At 41.5% G+C, this 22,573-nt stretch overlaps 1 protein-coding gene across 2 annotated transcripts; it reads right to left on the bottom strand.

Moving 5' to 3' along the window:
• Positions 1 to 685: 685 nt before the first annotated feature.
• TBXT (T-box transcription factor T) lies at positions 686 to 21,584 on the bottom strand. Of its 2 annotated transcripts, none has more exons than XM_077347867.1 (8): positions 21,152 to 21,584; positions 18,399 to 18,663; positions 14,623 to 14,757; positions 12,418 to 12,479; positions 12,264 to 12,325; positions 10,502 to 10,678; positions 6,560 to 6,689; positions 686 to 4,087 (listed from the first exon to the last, which is right to left on the bottom strand). In XM_077347867.1, exons 1-8 carry the CDS (start codon positions 21,355 to 21,357, stop codon positions 3,820 to 3,822), a joined length of 1,305 nt encoding a protein of 434 aa, XP_077203982.1. In that variant the 5' UTR covers positions 21,358 to 21,584; the 3' UTR covers positions 686 to 3,819. The 2 variants fall into 2 exon arrangements, with proteins under 2 accessions (XP_077203982.1, XP_077203979.1); XM_077347864.1 differs by having other exon boundaries at positions 6,560 to 6,692; positions 21,152 to 21,583.
• Positions 21,585 to 22,573: the final 989 nt, after the last annotated feature.

Genomic DNA, 22,573 nt, shown 5'->3' with positions numbered 1-22,573 from the left:
TTTCAGCTTTTCACAGTCTTAGAATCTTTGAGATGAGAGGCTTTGGCTTCAGTGTCTGCTAGACACTCCAGTATATATTCTTGAATTTAACTGATTCTTTGGGTTTCAGAAGACAGGGATATACTGCCAAAGCAAACCAGGGATTACTCCCCTCTTTAGAGCTATCTTCCTTTTCAACTGTACAGGGAATTTATTCTCTAGCCTAGAAGCTCTGTTGCTTTTTCTGACCCAAATGGGGTCTTTAGCAATCTTCCCACTCCTCCTTGCCAACCTTCTCAGTTCTCAGTCAGTGCTAAACTAAACTCTCTTTAGCTGTCAGCTCCCAGTTTTCTTCTTGACTAAATGAAATGGTTTGAGAAGCCTGTCATGCAAAGGCTCTCGGGCTGTGATGCATTAACACTTCACAGTCCTGCACACGTCTATACAACACTTATGAGCTTTTAAAGCACAGTCCATCACAAAGCCCTATGGTGCCATTTTTTTAAAAGAGAAAAATACCTTCAGAGAAAATAGCCATGGAACTAGATGTATCATGCAGTTCCACCTAGAGATGCTAGTATAGCATCTGCCTTTGGCTTCAGGTATACATAGAATCACTGTATTATCATCCAGTTGTTCCAATCTGAAAGTCCCATAAATGAAACTTGTTCTCATATTCATAGTGAAACAAAAGTATTTCATCAACTGTTAGCTAAGCATTTGCTTTATTAATACTGCCTTGTTTTCACAGTCCAACTGAATACATTAGAAATATTGAACACACACATTTGCTAATTACTAACAAAAGATGCTAATAATCCCCATATTTAATTTACATGATTGAACTGCCACAATAAAAGCAGCCAAGCTTATTTACAACACTGAAAAGGGACATGTCCTTAATCCTAGTAACTACTTGTTCTTGTTGCTCCTGTTCAAGAAAAAATCCAAACTGCCATCCCCACCTAGCCCTGAAATGCAATTTGGCCCTAGACTGCTGTGCATTCAAAGGATACTCATATGAATGAGACTGTAGGGATGGCACTGAGGAAAGCAACAAGGACATCCTGTGAAAAGCGTCATCATTCTAACATTCCCTAGAAAAATTCTGCGTGTCAGGAGGTATGTCTCCTGGGTGATTGTCTTAATATATAAAGTAAATAGACAAAGCATATACACATGTACAAACACACATCCTAACAAATAAATAGAGCTCACTGAAGGACAATACTGGAATAAAATAAGTTAGAAAGGTACTTCAGACATGCACTTTCTACTCAGGACCTGGTTTCAAGTCTATTAAATTCAAGGGTCTCTGAACAGTACCCAGTATTATAAATGGCCATTTGTAAAACCAGACTCATCCAGCCAGAAAATCATTTGCAGTATTCATTAAAATGGCTTCACACATTTAACTATTCCCTCTACATATAACCTTTCCATGTAGGAAAGTCTTACACAGATTGCACATACACCATCATTTGTGATGAACGCGTACATTTCAATGTCTGTACACACAAGTAGGAAAAAATTGCCGCAAATACCTGAACAGGAAATTGTTACCTATATTAACAGGCACTTGAGGAAATGAGAACTTTGTAATCAAGAAAGAGCTCTTGCTGATTGTCATTTCAACATAGTCACAAGGAAACAGACATACAATTGTGCATGAACCTGCAAAATGGGCAGAAAAATATGTAGTCAAGGCACATCAGTTCTATTAGCGCACAAATCTTTTCTGTCTCAATGCAGTCTGTCTTTAAAGTGTCATCTGTAGTGTCCATCACAAGCCGTAGTCCCAATTTTGCAAGACAGCCAAAATATTGAGCCACTGAGCATGAAAGAAACTGCAATTTATACTTATGGTAAACTACTCAACTAACCCATTCATCACATGCCTGGAGCAGCCTAGGCTAAAACAGATTGAATCTTATACATAATAATAATGTGTGAACTGAACCCAGCATGGGTATTAAGGTGTCACAGTGTAAATTCACATGATGCTGCAGTAATTCGGTGATGAACATGCAAGTGATGGCCTGCATGAGTGAACAACCACCACAGACACCCATCAGATCATGTCCATAATATCTTTCACAATAAAAGAGAGAGTTCACATTCATCTATGGCTGCTTCCACACAGCGGTTTTGTTCTGGTTTCACATCCAAATTGAATTAAGCTTCTTTTGGTGTATCCCCAATAGTGTCATCCCTGAACCACCAATTTCCTGTGTCCCCCCAACCTTGCTGCAATGTTTTCTAAACTTAGTGTGACTGTTTCCAAAAGAATGTACCAAACCAAGTTTAGGAAAGATTTCAGTTAGCCAAAAAGGCAAATCAGTGGGTTTAAGAGCTAATCAAGCCTGAACTCTCCCTAGAAGCTAAAATGACCAAACTGAGGTATCATGTTTTGGTCACATTATGAGAAGACAAGACTCACTGGAAAAGACAATAGTACTAGGAAAAGCTGAAGGTAGCAGAAAAAGAGGAAGACCCAGCATGAGATAGATTGACTCAATCAAGGAATCCACGGCCCTCAGTTTACAAAACCTGAGCAAGGCTGTAAACAACAGGACATTTTAGAGATCATTCATTCATAGGGTCACCATGAATTAGAGAGAACTTACTGGCATTTAACATACACACAATTCTACAGCCCTTTTTGTTGTGGAGCTGTTAATTGCAGAGCTTTATATATCTGCAATGAAAGGGGCTAGAGGGCTTACTTTAAAAAAATGAAATCGGGGTATTCAGAAGAGCTAGTAAAAAAACCGTGATAATATTAACAATATTAGCAAGAAAGTCCATTGCAAGCAGAAATGCAATGGGCGGTAGGACCCAGGGGACTCTGGGAGGTGCAGGTCTCTCTCTATGTCTCTCTCTCTCCCTCTTGCTGCCTGTCCCTCAGTGTGCCTAGCAGCAGGAGACAGAGCAGGTAATGAGGGTTGGTTTGTAGGAGGGAAGGAGGGCTGATGTGAAGTGTGGGGCAGCTCTCTCTGTCTCTCTCTCCCCCCTCCCATCTCAGCAGGGGCATCTCTCTCTGTATCTCTGTCAGCAGCTCTCTCTGTGTCTCTCACTGCCTCCCTCGCAGCAGGAGCGATAGGAGGGAATGAGGGCTCGCGTTCAGTCAGGCAGGGCTCTGTGTGTCTGTCTCTGGCGCAGCCGAGAGGATCATGGCTAGTGTCCAGGGAGGGAGGGTGGGAGCCATAGGGGCAGGGCCCTATTCCAACTTGGGCAGACGGACACATCCCACCCCCCAGGCTGTTTCACAAATATATAAAGGCAGAACCATGGATAAGGAGGAGGAATCATGGATAAGGATATAAATTGTCCTTAAGACCAAAAGACGTCCTCTGGTGACAGGGGCAGGGTGACGGCTGAAGGAAAGTGAAGCCATTGTGTAGAACCAGCCTATGACATTATTTAGTGAAATCCATATAACCCACAATCAAAAAGTGTGCATACAACTGCCCAGAAGCAGAACACAGAATTCAAGCTCTCCCATTTGGTGCATTTGGCTTAACAAGTGATGCATTTCTAGTTGTTGGCAAACTGAGATTGATATTAATAAGGATAGGAAAAGTGATCTCTTAGTGAAAAGGTTGACAAATGTTTCTAGCTGTCCTGCTACAAAGGTAAGTTTGTACCAAACAAGTCTCCTAACCATTTCATAAGGTTTCTGTGCCACCAATATCACACTCTAATATTGAGAGGAGTGTAAAGAAATCAGTGCAGTTCTACAGTTCTTTTGCCATGAACTACTTCACATCTCTCCTCGTTTCACTATTTCCTTGAAAACGTTTTGAATTTCCAGTTTAGAGCATGGAGAAAGTCTCTGGTCTACATTGAAGGAGTTGTGACTGGAGTCCACGTGGATGCCAGTCTAGCATGCACAGAAGTATCATACTGGCTGTCAGCAATGTCTGCAGGTGTTCCACTGTCATACAGGGGAGAGCCAGAGGAAGTGGTAGTGACTGAATGAGGAAGGGCAGGGTAGTGGGCTGTAGAACCTCGCAAAAACTGGGATCCTATCCCATTAGACATCCCGCCAGACTGAGATACAGGTGAAATGGTGTTGTTGCTCACAGACCACAAGTTGGGATACGGGCTGTAAAAGAAAGAAAAGTGAGTTTTAGAATTCAGACAGGCCTTTGGGACCCAATACCATTCAGCACCAAAAAGGCTGGAGTACAGCCATAAATGCACTGCATTGCTTTGATCAACAGGTCAGATTTCATATAATAATTTAAGGCAAGTGTTATGTAATAATTGGCAGGATTTTATCTTACTTGGTAAAGCATCACTGATATGGATAACATCAAAATTATAAATACATCTTACTAAGGAACCCCAATTCTACACCCTGTTATGGTGCACTCCTCCTATTTTGTTTGTTTGTTTATATTTTTATACCACCCTTCCTTACAGCTCTGGGTGGTTTACATAAAACATTGAAGAACATTTACATAAAACAATATCAATATAACAAATAACAATAGCATCTCAACTAGAAGAGCATTCCAACAAACAACTTTGACAATCCCTCCGTCTGAGAGGTCGAACCTATCGCGTGGACTCCAGTCACAACTCCTCTCAGTCTGAGGTCGACACAATGACACATGACACAAACTCACTCTCTTTGTCTTTCTTACACAAACACACACACACACAATTCCTGCAGAAGCCTACTTATCATAGAAGCTTGCTTGTAATCATCCCAGAATACCGAAGGCTGAACTGGCTACTCCCATGTGCTGAAATCTTGGCAATTTCCACAGGGATGGAATAGTGTAGTTATCCCTGTTACTGCTCCAGCTGGCAATACAATGCAGTGTGAAAAGGGCTTCCACTTGGCATGTTTCCCCGTACTTTACCTGTCCCAGTCCCCAGGGTTGGCAATTCACATATACACCCCTCACATCATGGGTGGAATCAGGGTTGCTGCTGTTTTTTAAAATCAGTAATTTATATATTTTATTGATTAATTTAAAACATTTATTATCTGCCTTTCTCCCCTAAGGAACTTAAGGTGACCTACAATAAAACATTATTAAAAATACAATAAAACAATTTCTAGAACCCATAAGCTCCAGTTAGAAGTGCCAATAATCAAAGCTAAATCAGTTTAAATGCAGTCCTAGATAAAATTTACTTCAGCTGCCCCCTGCAGTTAACTTCCCTGAGGTTTCTTCCCTCTTCTTCTCCTTTACATGTTATAACCCTTTCCCCCCACCTACAATTGTTTCCAACAATGCATTGTTTTAACATTGTTTTATTATCTTAATATTTTAATGTAGCAATACTTTTGTATTTTTTCACAACTCATATAGATTAACTGTTATAATTGATTGCAGTTTTTATAGATGTAATATTTATATGGGTCAATTGACCGAACATACATACTTACATACATACATACATACATACATACATACATACATACATACATACATACATACATACATACATACATACATACATACATACATACTTCAGCTGCCTCCTGAAGATCAACAGTGCTATAAGAGTCCCTTTATTGTAGAGATATAACAGTGTGGAAGAATGTACTTAAAAATATTAAAACTGGGAATTTGGAGGATCACAGAGGCAGCATTATAACAGTGTCAATGCTTCAAATTTTTTTTATGAGCCCCACCCCACCCCAGTGGTGATTATAGGGGAATGGGCATCACAGGGAACTGAAGCAAGGAAGGTGGTGCCAATGAGTGCTTGGCCAGGAAGATCCAGTCATGCCCATCCTCAATGGAACCACTATGGCTTTGCAGTGCTCTTTCCATATCACAGAAAGACAACCTAAACCCAGGAGGTGCACAGAAGTGCCACAATGTTGTGGGGAAACAAACAAAACACAGCTCCCCAATTGCATTCAAACTGGGGCAAATGGTGTCCCTGTGTCCAGTGTCCCAGTCATCATAACTGGTAGCCAGCAGGACTTTCAGAGTCCTAACACAGTGCTGTGTTTCCACTATATAAAATCAGTCCATTCCAATAGACCGCAGGAAGGGGCAACAGAACTTCAGAGGTTTAGGCTAACTTGGGGGCTACCCCAAAAGAGACACAGCTCCTCCCTCCTTTGCTTCACACCCTTGAGTCAATATCATCTGAGGTTTGGGGGTAATTCTTCCCCTCTCCAATTTGCCTAATTGCCACATTTCCTTCACTACAAGTAAAGGGTGGTGCAAGTGCTTATTTACTTGCATGGAAGGCAGCGGGGCAGAGAAGAGGCCATGATAGAAATATAGTCACCCTTGCATAAAACAAAATCCCAGGGGATGTACAAAGTTAATTTTCACCTACCCTGTCCCAGTCTTGCTATTATATTACCTATGAGCAATCCAGCCCTTGAAAACAAAAACCACAGTCTACTACAAACATCTGTGCAAGCCCAACAATGAAAAATAATTGTATTAAATTACAGCTGTGTTGTTCTGGAACTCCTGTTCACTTTGATGGGACTTGCAAGTCACAGGTTTCCAGGAGGCTCTGCCTTTTGATAACAAATCTCTTTCAACGGATTATGGAAACACAGGAGCTATCTTGTCTACAGAATAAAGCCTACCTGGAACTAGTTGGTGGACCAGTGCTGTGACTCATGGGCAGCATACTGGTTGGGGGTGGAACTCCTAAAGTGGACCAGTTGTCATGGGATTGGAGCATAGAGAGGCAGGCTGAAGAATTGTCACCATAGGCTGCTGAAAAGACAAGCATTCATGAGAAGAGCAATCTCCATTTCCTGTGCAGAAATACAATTCTGGAAAACTGAAAGTAAGTCAGACTCCACCCTTCTCCCTTGCCACCCCTTATGTTTACAACTCCTTTTAGGAATATTTGTGCAATATCATTATCTCACTTTCTTCAAACATTTCCTTCCAGTCTACCTTTTTCATGAAGCTCCCCATTTCCTGTACCCCACTGAGAAAGCCCTAATAGGCCAGGCTAGCCTGATCTCATCATATCTTGGAAGATAAGAGGGGTTGAGCATGGAAGCATTTGGATGGGAGACCATCAAGGAAGTCCGGGATCACAACACATAGACAAGCATACCTCCTCTGAATTTCTCTTCCCTTGAAAACCCAGTGGGGTTGCCATAAATACGCTGCGACTTGACAACACTTTCCACCACCATCATTGAGAATAAGCCTACGTATGTCACTCAACTTAATGCATACTCCTCACCATTCATTCCCAATTCCACCTCCCTCCCTTCCCTTATTTTAAATTTCCAGCAATAAGCTCTTTAGGGCAAGGCCCTGTCTTCTAGAATGCTGTAAAGCTCCATGAGTATTGACAGATCTATATAAATGACAATGTGGTGCATCATTTTGACCAACTTTTCCTGGTATCCTTGCCCATCATAGCCTACTTGCCATCTTCAACTGTGTTATAAGTATACTTCAAAAGGATGGCATGCCACCAAACAGAAGTATTCTATGAAGCAATGGTAAAGACCATCTTTCCTGCAATGCAAAGGTCTTGCGGGGGGGGGGGGTGCAAAACAGATCTAAGAGGCAGAGAAAGATTCTTCTCAAGATCCAGTTTAAGGGCTAGGAAAGGAGAAAAAACAAACAAAACCCACAAACTAACATTCTGAAGAAGTTAAATTGTCATCTCTGGATCTAAGTCAACAATGTTAACCCTCACAATTAATTCAGATGGTGAGGTGTAATAGCCATACACATGGAAGGAACTGCATGTTAGATGCCACGTCAGTCTGGGAGAAGCCTGACACTGATTTCCTGGTCTTTGGTCATAATCATATTCTAATATGAAATAAGTATCCAACCATGTAGCCCAGGACTCACATTTCTGAGCAGGTATAAACACATGAGGATGGGACCAGATGTCCTACTAAGTGGTCCAACAGGCATTTTAATCTACTTTGGATCCTTTTAAAAAATGAGCATTTCTTATTTTTTAATTCTTGGCACGGCACTAGTGACTCCATTTCTCAAGTCCTGTGTACAAAGTCTGAGCTCTCTCCAGATCCAGTTTCAAAAATGGCTTTGAACTATAAGTAGACATATAAGCCATGTGGCCTGGAGGCTACAAATCAAGGTTAAGATGCTGTTTACCCTATTATTCTTCTATGGCTCCCCACCCCTTCCTACCTGCAGGAGAAACAGAGTGGTCTCTATTGGAGGGGGGTGGGAATCACCAGCAATATGATAACACTGGATTCTCATGACTTTTAAATGTAAGCAGACATTTCAGTTGTACTTGAACATCTGACAGGAAAATGTTTACCTGTATGGTATTTTATTCAATGGTCACAGACTTAGGTAAGTAACTGTAAAGACAGTATTTATTAGCCCTTTTGCGCTTCTTCAACCACTTTCCCTTCCTTATGGGAAGGGAAACATGGGCACCGGAATACCTTCCCTAAAAGAATGGCAAAACACACCTCCATATGGTGATAATGAAGATTTATAAACTGCCTCTCCCTAATAGCCTCATGGTGGTATACAACTTTTCAAATTTTTCCACAAATATAAACTCTCATAAAACAATAAAAACCATAAAACTATAAACCTGCATGCCCTCCAACAAGATACTAATACTGCAATACTGAGCTGATACATAGCAACACTCCCCTAAGAACTCTGGTACCACTGCACACCCTATGATCAAGATGTTTAAAATATTTCTGGTTACTTATTTTAAAACCCATAACATATGTTGATGGGAGGTGGCAGAATGCTTGTAAAATATTCACATTTGAATGCCAAGATAGCCGAGGTAATTCATTCCAGCTACAAAACTCAATCATGACAGTCCCAAGGTAATACTTTTGGCAGGGTCATGAATCTAAATGGACAATTATGCTGTTTCAATCCTCTGGCTATGGCACTCTTTACCTTACATCTCAGGCTCTATCTGGGGCCAACAAGACCACGTCCAGTAAAGGAACTATATAGTCTCCTTCATTCAACTTTACTGATGTAATCTTTCCACATTAGTCATATTTAAATCCCATTTCATTGCTTTCCCCGAAGTGTAGTCAGAAACTGGATTGTGCCTAGCATGCACTAGAATCCCACTATTGACTTATGGCAGCAAACCCAGATACTAAAACTAAACATCTCATGTTTCATGATTTAATTTGTAAGAGCCATTTCAAATAAATTATTTCTTTTGACATTTAGAACAGGGTGCAGAATAATACACGGGGGGGCACTTTATATTTTTTATTAACCCAAGGAGACACCAGCACTAGGCTAGCTAAGGAAAAGCAATTCCTTACAGCATTATGACCCTAAAAAAAAAATCTCTCTGTTCATCCTTTTCCGCATGCCCATCTGTTATCATCCTTCTCCTTCCACACCCAGTCTCAATTAAAAATGTATACCTCACAGCTCATATTGATCCTATTTCTTTTTGCCACACCCACAGACACTTTGTGCCACCACAGATCTACAGTTCTGTTATGACATTCTCTCACCACCCAACTGCTATTCTACATCTCTACAAATCGAGTTCTCATCCTTCTTCAATCTTTTCTGACTTCCTAGTTCCTAGGACCAGTAGTAGGCCAGCAAGTACAGTGCATTTTTTTTCTTTTTATAATGCTTAGGAAGGAAGGAAGGATGGTATAGCTCAATCTCATCAGATGTCAGAAGGTAAGCAGAGTAGGTATTTGGAAGGAGATCACCAAGGAAACCTCTGCAGAGGGAAGCAGCAGCATACCACTTGGGCTTCTCATTTGCCTTGAAAACCCCTTGCTGGGGTCACTGAAAGTCAGCTGAGACTTGACAGCACTTTTACAAACACATTCAGATAGTAGCTATTCCCTACCACCAATTGTTTTATTATAGCAAAGCAGCTTTCATCTGACACCTCTTTGAGGAATGGTTAGGATTCATTTTCAGTGCTTGCCTTCAAGACACATTTCATTCGGAATCAGAATATTTTTAAAGAGATACAACAGTTGGGTTTTTTGTTTTGATCAAAATTAGCTGGTTTCATGGACTCCAATGAGGGAACCTTGGATGCAGGTGGACCAAGAAGCAGGCTGGCTGTAATGGGTGAGAAAATTGGTGCCAACTCCTTCACATGCTGTTGAACCCACAGGGAGGGAAGCAATGCATGCAGAGTTATTCCCTGATCCCCTATGCAGCTTTTGGTGGACTTTGACAAGCCTTAGATGTCCGCATAAAGACGGAGAAAAAGCCTCAATACAATGGCTGCCTGCTGCCAGCAGCACACAACCATTATGTGGTGCCAGTCTGTTTGAGATCCAATACTCACTCATTTAACTAAAAAACAACTAAATACCACAACACTTGCAAGCATGTACTGACACTAGCATAACCTCATCCAGTCTAACAAATTTCTGTTGTGGGGTTCATAAAACAATCATTTTGCTGTTTCCTGTCAAGAGTTGTAGCATGAAGACCACCAAGATCAGATTTTGATGCAGCCTCAACATTCACACTCAGAGTTGGATCCATTAGTTATTGCCCCAAACTAAGCCAATAGTCAGTGGGCAATAAAAACCACTTACTTGGAGAATTGTTCCTATGAGTGTAGGGATTTGGGTAAGGAGCAGGACGGTGATTCCTCAGTGATGAGTACCTTTCACAACTGTGAGCAGGTGAGAGTGACAGAGATGCTCCAAACTGAGAGTGAGGATTGGCAGGCGGGCACAGAGCCCCAGTTCCAGGAATCAGCCAACTGCCTACTAAGAAATGGAGGGCAGGGAAGAGAAGGGGAAATATTCACTATTCCAGTATATTTGTAGCACAACCTGTCTGATAGTAGAAGAGCTGGGTTTTTGTACTCCACTTGTTACTACTAAAGGAGTCTCAAAGTGGCTTATAATCGCCTTCCCTTCCTCTCCCCACAACAGGCACCCTGTGAGGTAGGTGAGGCTGAGAGAGCTCTGAGAAAGCTGTGACTGTCCCAAAGTCACCCAACTGGGTTCATGTGGAGGAGTGGGGAATCAGACCTAGTTCTCCAAATTAACCACTGCACCAAGCAGAACCCTTTGCACACAACTTTTTGGTCACATGTAGTTATTAGCCCAAGTTACTAACCAAGATAACAAGTTCTGTACTTCCTTGTAAAAGAAAAGGTGTGAGGAGTTTCTTGCAAATTATGAAGAACAAAAGGAGAGGCCAAGCCAACACAACTGCTGTATCTGATAACACAGCCATGTTATGGACCTCTTCTACCGCTTCTTTTTCTCTTATTCAAAACTAAAAGTATCAAAACTAAAGTATCAAAATCCAATACACAATGAAATCTCTTATTTACATTAAAATTGGGAAGGGAAAAGGTGGGCAGGCATTAAAAATATTCACGTAAACAATAATGTGAAAAGACAAATGTGAACAAATAAGATTCATCTTTGTAATACTTGTGAACTTTTGATAATGGAGATTGTACAGTACAGTGCAGTACTGCTTACCCACACTCCTACCTTTGATTAAAACAATAATTCTTTTAAAACATTTCAGAACTGTGCCCCATTATCAGCACTCCTTAAATTCTGGAGAAGTCTTTGACTCAGGCAGACTGCAAAATGCACTCCTTTGGTATTTTTATTCTGTTTAAAGATTATTCATGTGCATGTTCTTTCTCACTCACATACATATAGCTACTTTTCCACAACAAACCTTTTAGGATCTGACCAGTGCCATTAAAGGCAATCAGTATTTTGCTACTGAATTTAACAGGAAGACAGCTTCTCACAAGGAAAACGTCCTGTAAATGTTGCAACCTATGCAAACATTGTATTACTGATCAAAGAAGGATAGATCGGTAGCAATGTATGGCACTGTTTAAGTGGTAAGGTCTAGGAATCCATGAATAGGCCTGCACTCACAGCACCCCACCCCTTCCTCCCTTCACATGTCCTAGGGGAATGGTGTAGATTCTCACTCCCCTTCTTCTTCAGCAGTGGAAAAGAGGTGATACGCACTCAAGGATCTTTTGTCCAGGATGCAGAAATAATAAATAAAGTAATAACCTGGGGGATTAAGACTGATCAATTTGAAAACAATTATAATCTGACAAACTACAATCAAACAGTTTTAGAGACATAAATATGCCTTTTTTACATTAGCATAGCTATATTAGACAGACAGACATAGATGCTATACTATACTAGTCATTTAGACTAGTATAGTATAGCTAAATTAGCAGAGCCACACTTTTACCTGCAATAAAGTCACATATAAACTCTTGGATATTGGGGGTGGGGGGAATCTTAGAAAAGCACAGGTAATGTTAATGATACAGTACAAAGTAAATGGGGGACATACATTGTGAGTATCCTGACTGTTGACCATCTCCCACTTCATCCATCATGTCTTTGTGATCACTTCTGTCAAAGAAATCACATACTGTATTAGGCAAAAGATTAGATAACGGGGGGGGGGAGGGGTGTATTTTGTAAATATCGCCAGAAGCTCTCACCTTTCTTTTGCATCAAGAAAAGCTTTTGCAAAGGGATTATACTTAATTTTCAAAGCTGTTATCTAAAAAAGAAAAGCCCAAATGTCATATTTGCCACAAAAACAATAAAGCAAGATCTCTAATCAATTTCACTGCAAGGTTTACAACTGATGCTACTGGGAAAATGGCCCAGAATGAAGCACTCAAACTGCAATAGCCCACTTTGAAATCATTCTCTCCACTACAATCCACCCTCTTGGCCCAATTTAGTGGCCTGGTTTTATTATCCTGTTAAGGAAGTTCATGAAGGGAGAATGGGAATACACTCCCAACAGTTATAAAAAGTTTCAGGTTTCTGGATAAAACAAAAGGGACAATGGATCGCAGCCAAGAATTCCTTAATCAGAATATCATGGTCACTTTATACACAAAGTTGTCTGACAGGTGATTAACATCAACTGAGTTAACAGGAAAGAATGTAGAACATATCAGCAAGGAACTTGCATCACACCTTTCAAAGCTGCTACTGAAAGAAACACACACACACAAAGTTAAAGTTCCCATATTAAAAAGTGTGAAGTGTTTTGAGGTCAAGAATTAATGGAAGACTAGCCAGTACTTTGGTCTAAGGTTTTGAATAGATCAATAAAATCAATAGTAAAAAAATATTATGAATTGGCCAGGGTTTTTAGTCAGTTTGAAGGCCACATTTTGAGAGGTTTTATGGGATATAAATATATTCCAAATAAATTAGAAGTAGGTACATATTTCTGTTTGGTAGGCCAATCCTTGTAAATGACATCCTTGACAAATAATACAAAATAAATTAAAAGTACAGTAATTCATGATACATACTGTTAGGCTATAAGCTTAGCAACTATCAAAAAACAAATAATTAAAAGTGACCCAAATATATTTTAGTTTGCATAGCACAAAAATACAAAAATTCTAGACTACTTTTCCACCTTAACTACATATAAGTTTGGAATATAATGATGAAAAGACTTCACAGCAGACTCAGACTCAACAGGGGAGATTTGATGATCAATTATAGTTTTTTAGGACTGCTGTTGCAGGGCAAAGCCTAATAAATGTAAAATATATACCTGACCTGATTTTTCTCCCTATTTTATTGAAGTCATATTTTTTCCTTCACTGATCACTGAAATTCTCTTTACATACTTTTTCTACCATTTTGAATAAACAATAAAAATAGTATTTTAGATTAGAATGGGGATGACAGTTTCTGTACATTGTTACTTTTTAATTTATTTTTGTCTTTTCAAAAGTACAATAGAAACAATGTCCATTATAAAGCTGATCTCAATCATTTATCCACTTACACTTTGTGAAAAATGTTCTCATATGAGTATTTTCAAATGTATCTGTCACTTTGTTGCCTGTAGAAGTTATTTAGGGTAGACTATAAACAATATGCTTATCCTGATTCAAACAACAGGTTTACAGTGAACGTTTAAAAATGTTGGTGTTTTATGGTGCTAATTAGTTGAAAATATTTTAAATTAAAAATTTTGCCAGTATTCAAAATTTGTAATATGTAATTTTCTCTTAATCTGATTAATTCATTGGGCAAAAAATAAACAACTCTTCCACACTATCCAACAGCACCTATTAGCAAATATAAGGAAACAGGGGTAGAGGGAATTCATGCCTGAAATGCTAATGTTTAATTGGAACTTGGCATGGCAATGAAAATATGAGCAGGTAGTAAAGTATGGGGAAGTTCCCTTCATTTTAAAAGTTAGGTGATCTTAAACCCATGTAATCATGACAGGTTATGTATATATAATATAATAGCAGAGTGGTTTTAAAGCGGCATGAAATAAACATGTTGCATAGAATTATAGCTGTAGGGATACAACTAATTATTTAGTCCAACCTTCTTTGCCCTAACTTTAACTCAATATCCCTGACAAATGCCTATCTAAAACTTCTAAAGAAGGAAAACTCACAAAGTTTACCAAGCAGCTTATTTCCTTACTGAGATCTTCTTATATTTAGGACATTCATCCAACTGTTTAACATGTATCAGTCTTCCAACAGTGCCATTGGTTTTTGCCAAGTCCTCAGTGGAAGTGAACAGTTATTACTTCTCTGTTCTATTATCCTTTTAAGACCTCACAGACAGTAAACATACCCCATATTCAAGAACTACTTCAAGAATTAGGCCTTTGTTGCTTTGTCAGATCCCCACTTTGTGCCTACCTCCTCATTTTGATAAGCTGTCACAGCTATAAACTGAGTCTCCGGGAAAGAGTGGCTGGTAATCATCCGCTGAGGGCCACCGACTCTCACTATATGTATCCTAGGTTCATATTTGTGCAAGGAATTCAACATGATCTGTTAATATAAAGATAAACAGAAGTAAGTATTTATATAGGGGCACAAAATTTCTTAAATTCGCAACATCAGCAAAGCTATGGTGGTCGTATTTTCGTGAGAAAGATTAAGGCGGCAGACCTTAGACTATCCAAACCCAACAAATAAAAGATCAGAAAGAGCCAGATAAGTGAAATGTTGCTTTGAGACTGGCTATTTCTATCCTATTGTTGTACTTACTTCAGATGCTACGACTGCATAGTATGTGGTAACACACCATGAACAGAAATATCCATTACCTAACAATTTGCATCTGAAATTGGGGATTATGACCCAAAGAACAGTGATCAGATTCCTATATAAAGTTTAGCAAGAGGATCCCACTTAGTTTAATTGATCCTCACCACTATGTAACAGGCAAAAATGTTTAGTCTGACAATCAGACACAAACTTGAAAAGAACAGAAATCTGTCCCCAACACTTACAGCTCAGTCCTCTGCACAACCTTTCTATTGAGACCAACCATTTTAGCAGCATCTACATAGAATCAACCTGGTTATTTTTTCTTCATAAGACTGACAATGCTTTTAAAAGTTAGCATGCAATCAATAATCTCAACACTGTTTGCAAAATAATAGCTGCCTCTGCTTCAACACAGGACTGTTCTCCCCACTGTTATTATACGCTAGCAAGTGAAATGTGTTCATACGGAACCACCCATCCACATGATTCAGTAATAGATTTCTTGTTTTGGTACCAGTTTTAACAACTTTGCTTAAATATATTAGTCCTTTGAAGTGTTTGGAAACAAGATCCGCATGACAATTAAACCCTGTACTTCTGCCCAGCCTACAGAGCTAACAAAGGCTAACATGAGAACTGTGCCATCTGAGCAATACAATGTGCTGAGCTGCTTCTTATTAGAAGTGATATGAAAAAATACACCTGCCTTTTTGCAGGACAGATTCCATATTTCTTAGTGCACCATACATTGCCCAAATAGGAGGAAGGTAGAAGCCGTACAGAGTTTCACTTAGGCCAGCTTCCCAAGTCTTTAACCTCACAGTGTGACAAGCCTTTTTCCTCATAGTGGACAGTACTATCTCAGATTGCTATCCTCCAGATAGGGCCTGGAGAGTTCTTGGAATTACAGCGATCTCCAATTTCTGAGATCTGTTCCACTGGAGAAAACAGGTAATTCAGAGACTGCTCCCTAAGGCATTATAATATAATGTATATATAATATATATATAATATAATATATATATAATATATATTATAAATTCATTCCCCAAATCCTACCCTTCCCAGGCTCCATTCCTAAATGTCCAGGAATTCCCCTATCCAGAGTTGGCATCCTAGAATAGTTCAATGAAAGACATATATGAAAATGTCTTTGGGTTAAATATGTGCTTTCTAGATATTCGGCACCTATTCCAAACATTGCAAAGTCTGACAAACACTAAGAAAAAGCAACTAATTCTCTTTGGGAGTAGCTCTGGGTGCCATCTGCTTGGCACCTGCAAGCCACATAGTGGACACTACTAAATTAGCCACAGTGACATATTCAGAACACGTGACTGTTGTGCAAAATCTTTGCATTCACTGAGACTTTCTGATCTTTGGTAGTTTCCACTCTATCCAGTTCAAGGCTACCAACTGCGGTTGGGGAGAACCTGCCACCTATGCAATACTTTAAACTACATCCAGATTGTAAAATCTTCTCATGGCTGATTTAACTAGGAAAAATTACAAACTTTTGTGTCCCAAGTCATGTACACTGATGTTGCCATGACTTTGTTTATTATTTCAACTGGCAGCAATGTGTATGCAGCATCAGCAGACTCAATGTGCTAGGCAGACTCAAGGCCTTTTGGTGCCTCAAAAGGAAAATCCAAAAGACACTTCCACCTCCATTTTCAAAATGTAATATATATTCTAAAATTTTGTCTATGTCAGATCCAGCAGCTGGTTCTTTATTTGTCTGCAACTGCCAGGAATATCATAGTCTTCTCATATTTCTCCAATTCTGCAGCAACTGCACTGGCTACCAATTAGTCTCCAGATCCAATTCTAGATGTTGGTGCTAACCTACAAAGCCCTCAGCAGTCTGGGACTGACATACCTATGGGACTGTCTCTCCAATTACAACTCCTCACCCATGTTCCCGTCAGTCATTGTCTAGGGACTTCTTGCTGGTACCTAGCCCCGGGATGGCTTGGTTAGCTGTCAACAGGGGAAAGACCTTCTTAGTTGTGGCCCCTGCCCTATGGAATGTACTCTCTAATGACACCTGTGTCCTGAAAGGTTTACTTAGTTTCCACAGAGCATACAAAGTTGAATTATTTAGGTTGGCTTTTGGCAAGTAGCCATGGGCTCAGGCTGTATTAAAAGTGGTATGGTGATAGCAGCTTATTTTAATTTTTTATGTTAATATTTTATATTTATTTTTACCTTCTTGGTTTTCATGTTGTAAGTCACCATAAAGCCCTTCAGGTTGACCAAACAATCTAATTTTTATTATTTTAATTATTTTAATTGAGCAACTCCTCCCAAAATCTGCTGCCTGATTCACTCTACACCTTGCAAATACCAGGCAGACAGGGTAAGCAGTTGTCTCTATTTACTAGAGACAGTTTCAGTTTTCTGATGCATGTTCTATTAGATCACTGTGCCTATTTTGTCTTTTGGGAAGATGCTAGGAATGCCTTTTTTTTTTAAGTGTCAGCGTACCTGTATGTGTGCTACACATCTACTTCATCGGCTAAAGATAAACCTGAATATGGAATGCATCTTACTCTAAGTAGTACATGCATTACATATAGCTGCACATTGCTAGTATGTTGCTCCAGCCTGAATTATGTTGAGTTACAGCTAGTCCATAAATACCATGAGATCCAAACTATAGATTCAAATTCTAGTAAAACAAAACTATGTGCAAATGTTCAAGACTAAAATGATGATGGTTAAATCCAAGTACAAACACACATTACCTCGGATAGAACTACATCTACATTTTGTGTTGTATTTTCATTCTGTTCCTTGTGGCTACCTGCATTGTCTGATTGTCCTTGTTCATTTTCCAACATATCTGGCTTTCCAGATCTGTTCATATGACTCCAGACGTTACAGTCAAGGTGTGCACACAGTGGCAGGAGGGCTAGAGCCTGTGTCTGGACGGGACAGAGATGCTACCCCTTACAAGACAGGGCACTAGTCTCAGAGGCCTGCAAGTTCCTAGCACTTCCCAACACCCTAGTCTGGCAATTGTCACTTAAGTACAACATACACCCTTTCTGTCTACACAGCTAGCAGATACAGAAAGGATTGCTCCCTCTCCACACCCCACATATATACTCGGGCTGCTCCTGTGAGCATTAGAATCATAGCCTTGGAAGGGGCCATGCAGCCCATGTAGTCCAACCCGCAGTTCAAAACAGGATCAGCCTAAACTAAGCATCTCTCCAGCCGCAAGTGAAGGGGAGCGCGCAATCTCCTGAGGCAGCTGCTTCCACTGCTGAACTACACCGACTATGATTCGCCCCCAATATCTGGCCCGCATCGTTCTCCAGGCAGATAAACCCATTCCTGCGGGCGCTGTCCTCTGCTGCCCACAGGACCCGCTTCCCGTCCTCCTCTCCGATGCTTCAATGCCTCCTCACCTGGCCCCCGCCGTTGAGTTTATTGGTGAGTTTGACCTTGCTGAAGGAAACGGGCGCCTTCATCCAGTGCGCGCCAAAATTGGGCGAGTCGGGGTGGATGTAGACGCAGCTCGGGGCCTGCGGCTCGGGCTTGCCGCCCGGCACCCACTCCCCGTTCACGTACTTCCAGCGGTGGTTGTCGGCGGCCACGAAGTCCAGCAGGAAGGAGTACATGGCGTTGGGGTCGAGCCCGGACACGCTGGCCTTCAGCACCGGGAACATCCGCCTGCAGGGTGGAGGAGACGCAAGGAGCGAGGAGAGGCGGGCGGCACCCTCGGCTAGGCCTCACGCCGCGCCTCGCCTCTGCGAGACCTCTTGCCCGCCTCGGCGGACTTGCCCCCCGGCCCAGCGCGAAGGAGACCCGGCGCCGGCGCCCGCCGGAAAGCGAAAGCCAACGAGCGCTGCAAGCGGCGCGCTGAAATCGGGCGGGTATTCCCGTCCACATGCCTCGCATTTGAGCTGCACACCGCTAGCCCGGACGCGGTTGCGGGAAAGTCGGACTCCTCGGACTCGGGGGTTGGGTGGGGGGCTTAGTTTCCTGGAAACCGGCCCAAGGCCAGACATTTGTCATTTTAGGCCTGCAGTGCAAGTAAAAACCCTTGCAAACTAAGACCTTGAAACCTTTGAAAGTGATTACATATGAAGCCCAACTATCTTAGCGGGAGGTATAACGTGGAAGTAGAGTTTGTCAGGTTTGGCTATGATCCTTACAAGTGCTCTCCTATGCAGAGTTACTTCAGCCTAAGCTGTTTTTTTAGCTTAAATCTGCAGTCATTCTAAATAAGATCACACTATAAACCTTTTTTACTCGAAAACACATTCCACTGAGATCAATGTCACTTTCTTTCAAATAGGTGCAAATGTCTTTAGGAAATTACCACCGAGGTGTAAATCCATTGATACAATCTATTGATCACAAATGGTGGAAGGTAACTCCACTGAAGGAAAGTCAACTTGCACCTCACCTTTGTGTCCTGTAATTTTTTATAGGGAAGATTCAGATTTTGATTAAATGTAATTGCTAGAATTGTTCATAAGATCTTAGATTTGGGATTCAGAAAAAAAAAAGAGAGAGACATTTGTGTCTTATGATGAGATCCTGTGGCTCAGTGGGAGAGCATCTGCATGACATGCAGAAGATACCACGTTCAATCTCTGGCATTTCCAATTAAAACAGACAGGTGATGCGAAAGACTTCTGCTTGGAAAACTGATGTGATGTGAAAGACTCCTTGGAAAACGGCTGCTGGCCTTAGTTGACAATACTGACGTTAAGGGACCAAGGGGTCAGTATAAGGCAGGTTCATATGCTCCCTGTCTCACTCTAAAGAAATACCCATATACACATACATACACAGCAAGTCACTCATATCTGAAAGGAACATTTAAAACAGAATAAATCACGTTGATAATTGGAAGGAAACAGAATGCAAATTGATATGGAGATTTAAGGGATTTTTAAGGCTATAATCATTAGGACATTGACTGGGAAGCAACTTCTCTTGAAGTCTCATGACATTAATAATGTAATATACATTTACACTAAAGGTTGAGGTCGACTAAAGCTAAGCAACATCTACTGGGCTCACGAACACCCCCCCCCCCTAGAACCCATAGGCCTGAACTGATCAACCGTGGGTCTGTTAGATTGTTTACTCTGTTAGAATGTTGTGTTATCTGTTTATTGTCATCATTGCCTTTTATTCGATATAGCAATGGAATTTGTTTACTTTCCATGTGAACCGCCCTGAGCCTTAGAGGATGGTGGTATATAAATGTAAGAAACAAAGTATTTTTGTTTGAGATATGTGAAATAATCAAATGTGTGTGTTTTTTTTAAAACCTACAGCCAATTACTTGGCCCTCTGAAACTCTATTCCACCCCCACCTTTGGAAACTCAAGAAGTCTTGTGGCACTTTAAAGACTAACATATTCATGGAGGTGCCTAAGGTTCCTTTTTGTTTGGAATCAAACTGTATGATCTAATTTCTGGAGAATCCTGTAAAACCCCATTGATTTTAAGTGGAATAGGATGTGTGCAAAGGCTTCCTGCTTTTGCACCTCAATTTGAGGACCTGCTTTTTTTTTTCCTCCTAGTACAAATTGCGTCTGAATCAAAAGGACAGGAGTTATATTTCCTTATGCACAAATAGGGGGAAGGCTGTCCTCTCATGGCTTGCATTTTAAAGATGAACAGGCTTATTCTGGCATTGAAAGAGGCTATACAATAGATTTTGGAAATCAGCCTGAGCTCTCTGGAAGATAACTAGAGAAAGCATTATTTATTACAAGTTGTATATCCCCTCCTTGCATGCAGCTAATGGATCCCCAGGACAGGTTATAACTAACGTCAAACAGCCTGAAGTCTGTGAGGGATGCAACTGGGCAGCCTGGGAATATCTGTGGAGTCAAGCAGCCACAAGGGGAAACACTGGAGACACAGGCACAGATAAGAAAAGGAAAAAGGCAGAAAAGCAGACTCAAGTTGCAGAAGGCCAGCAGGTGGTCGAGAGAGAGAGAAAGAGAGAGAGTGAGAAGGTGGCACTCAGAAGTGTCCCAGACATGGCAGGAAGCCATAGCAGTAGAGCAGGTAGGAGGCGATTCCTTCCAGCAGCGACCGGAGGCCTTATAGAAAGGATGTGTGGAGAAGCTCAGGCATCTCAGAGGCCCTCAGCGCCTCGACCTTCGTCCCTTCCTCCCTCCCTCTCTCCTACCTGCCGTTCTTGGTCACGATCATCTCGTTGGTGAGTTCCTTGAAACGCAGCCATAGCTCGCTGTCCTCCAGAGTGACTCGCAGCTCTCTCTCGGTGGGGTCTCCCTTCTCGCTGCCCGCCTGCAGCTCGTTCTCTACGGCGCTCAGCAGATGATCCACGCGGTACTGTAAGCTCTTGCCTGCACTGTCTGTGCCCGGAGAAGTCATCCTTTGGCTTCTCGTCCTCCCCCTCCGCCCCTACTGACCGAGATGCGCCTCCAGTTTAACGCACCCCACGGCTTTCCCCTTGGAGAACTTTTCCTGGGTGATGCCACTCCAAAGAGCAGGGGGGCACAGAGACACAGTGGGAGGGCTCTAGAGCTGGGTGCTGATGGGTTATTTCCACTTGACCTCCCCGGACAGCGCCACTTGGAACTGGTCAAGCGGGGAGCAATTATGTCCCCCCCTATAAATATCCTCCTGATGACATCACAATACCGGTAGGGGGCTCCCCCATTGGAGACGAGTCTCTTTGATGTGCTCGGCCCGCCCACCTGATTGGTTCCCTGCGGCCATATCAGAACGGTGCCCGGGGAAAAGCCTGTGATGTTAATTGCAGCCAGTAGGATTAAACACGGCTATTTTATGTAAATCTGCCCCCAAATGTTTGCACCTCTATCAAAGCCGCCGGGTCTGCGGCTTCTGCAGCCTAAGAGGAAATGGTCCGTATCAGCCCCAGCGCCGTAACCCGGGGATAACTTTCTCTGTGTTTGTCTCAGCAGCGCTCATTATCAGAAGCGCCTGGCCACTCCAGCAAACTCAAAACTGGTTTGGAACAAATAACAATGGCCACACCGAGCAGGTAGAAGTTTAAAAATAGATGCCGACGCTTGCGGGTCTTCAGAAACACTTTCAAATGGATGACAGCCAGGCCCATCTTTAAACGGCAACTATATGCACATGAATGCCACTCCGACCCGTCGGCTTTCTGAGGAAATGGTTTTTGATCGAAATGCAAACAACAGAGGCGATAACCTTCTGTTGAGGAAGCCGTTTTAAATGCGTCGCCTGGAGCAAGACTAGAGAGGGACCTGAAGATTGTTTATACCTGCCAACCACCTTTCCTGGGCAAAACTTTGCCACTAGCCCAACGGAAATACACACCTCAGTATTCCCTGGATGAAAAAAGGGATCATTATTTTTTGGGTTCCAACACAATTTATTGGGGGTTATTTTTAGATAATGCTACAACATATCAAAAAATCCAACTGCTAGGAGAATAATTAATTTGGGGGGCTGCAGGGTCAATCCCAGCCCAACCTGAGTATGCTATCAAACACTGAAAATCCTAAATGGACATTAGTCCCATTGAGTTCAATGGGATTTATTCCCAAGTAAATATGGTTAAGGATTACGGAATTCTGGGTTTAGGCTAATTCTCCCC

This window comes from Paroedura picta, chromosome 1 (genome assembly GCF_049243985.1).
Source record: "Paroedura picta isolate Pp20150507F chromosome 1, Ppicta_v3.0, whole genome shotgun sequence".
Lineage (NCBI taxonomy): Eukaryota > Metazoa > Chordata > Lepidosauria > Squamata > Gekkonidae > Paroedura > Paroedura picta.
The sequence above is the reverse complement of the archived record's forward strand: the minus strand, read 5'-3'. Positions and strand labels throughout refer to the sequence as shown.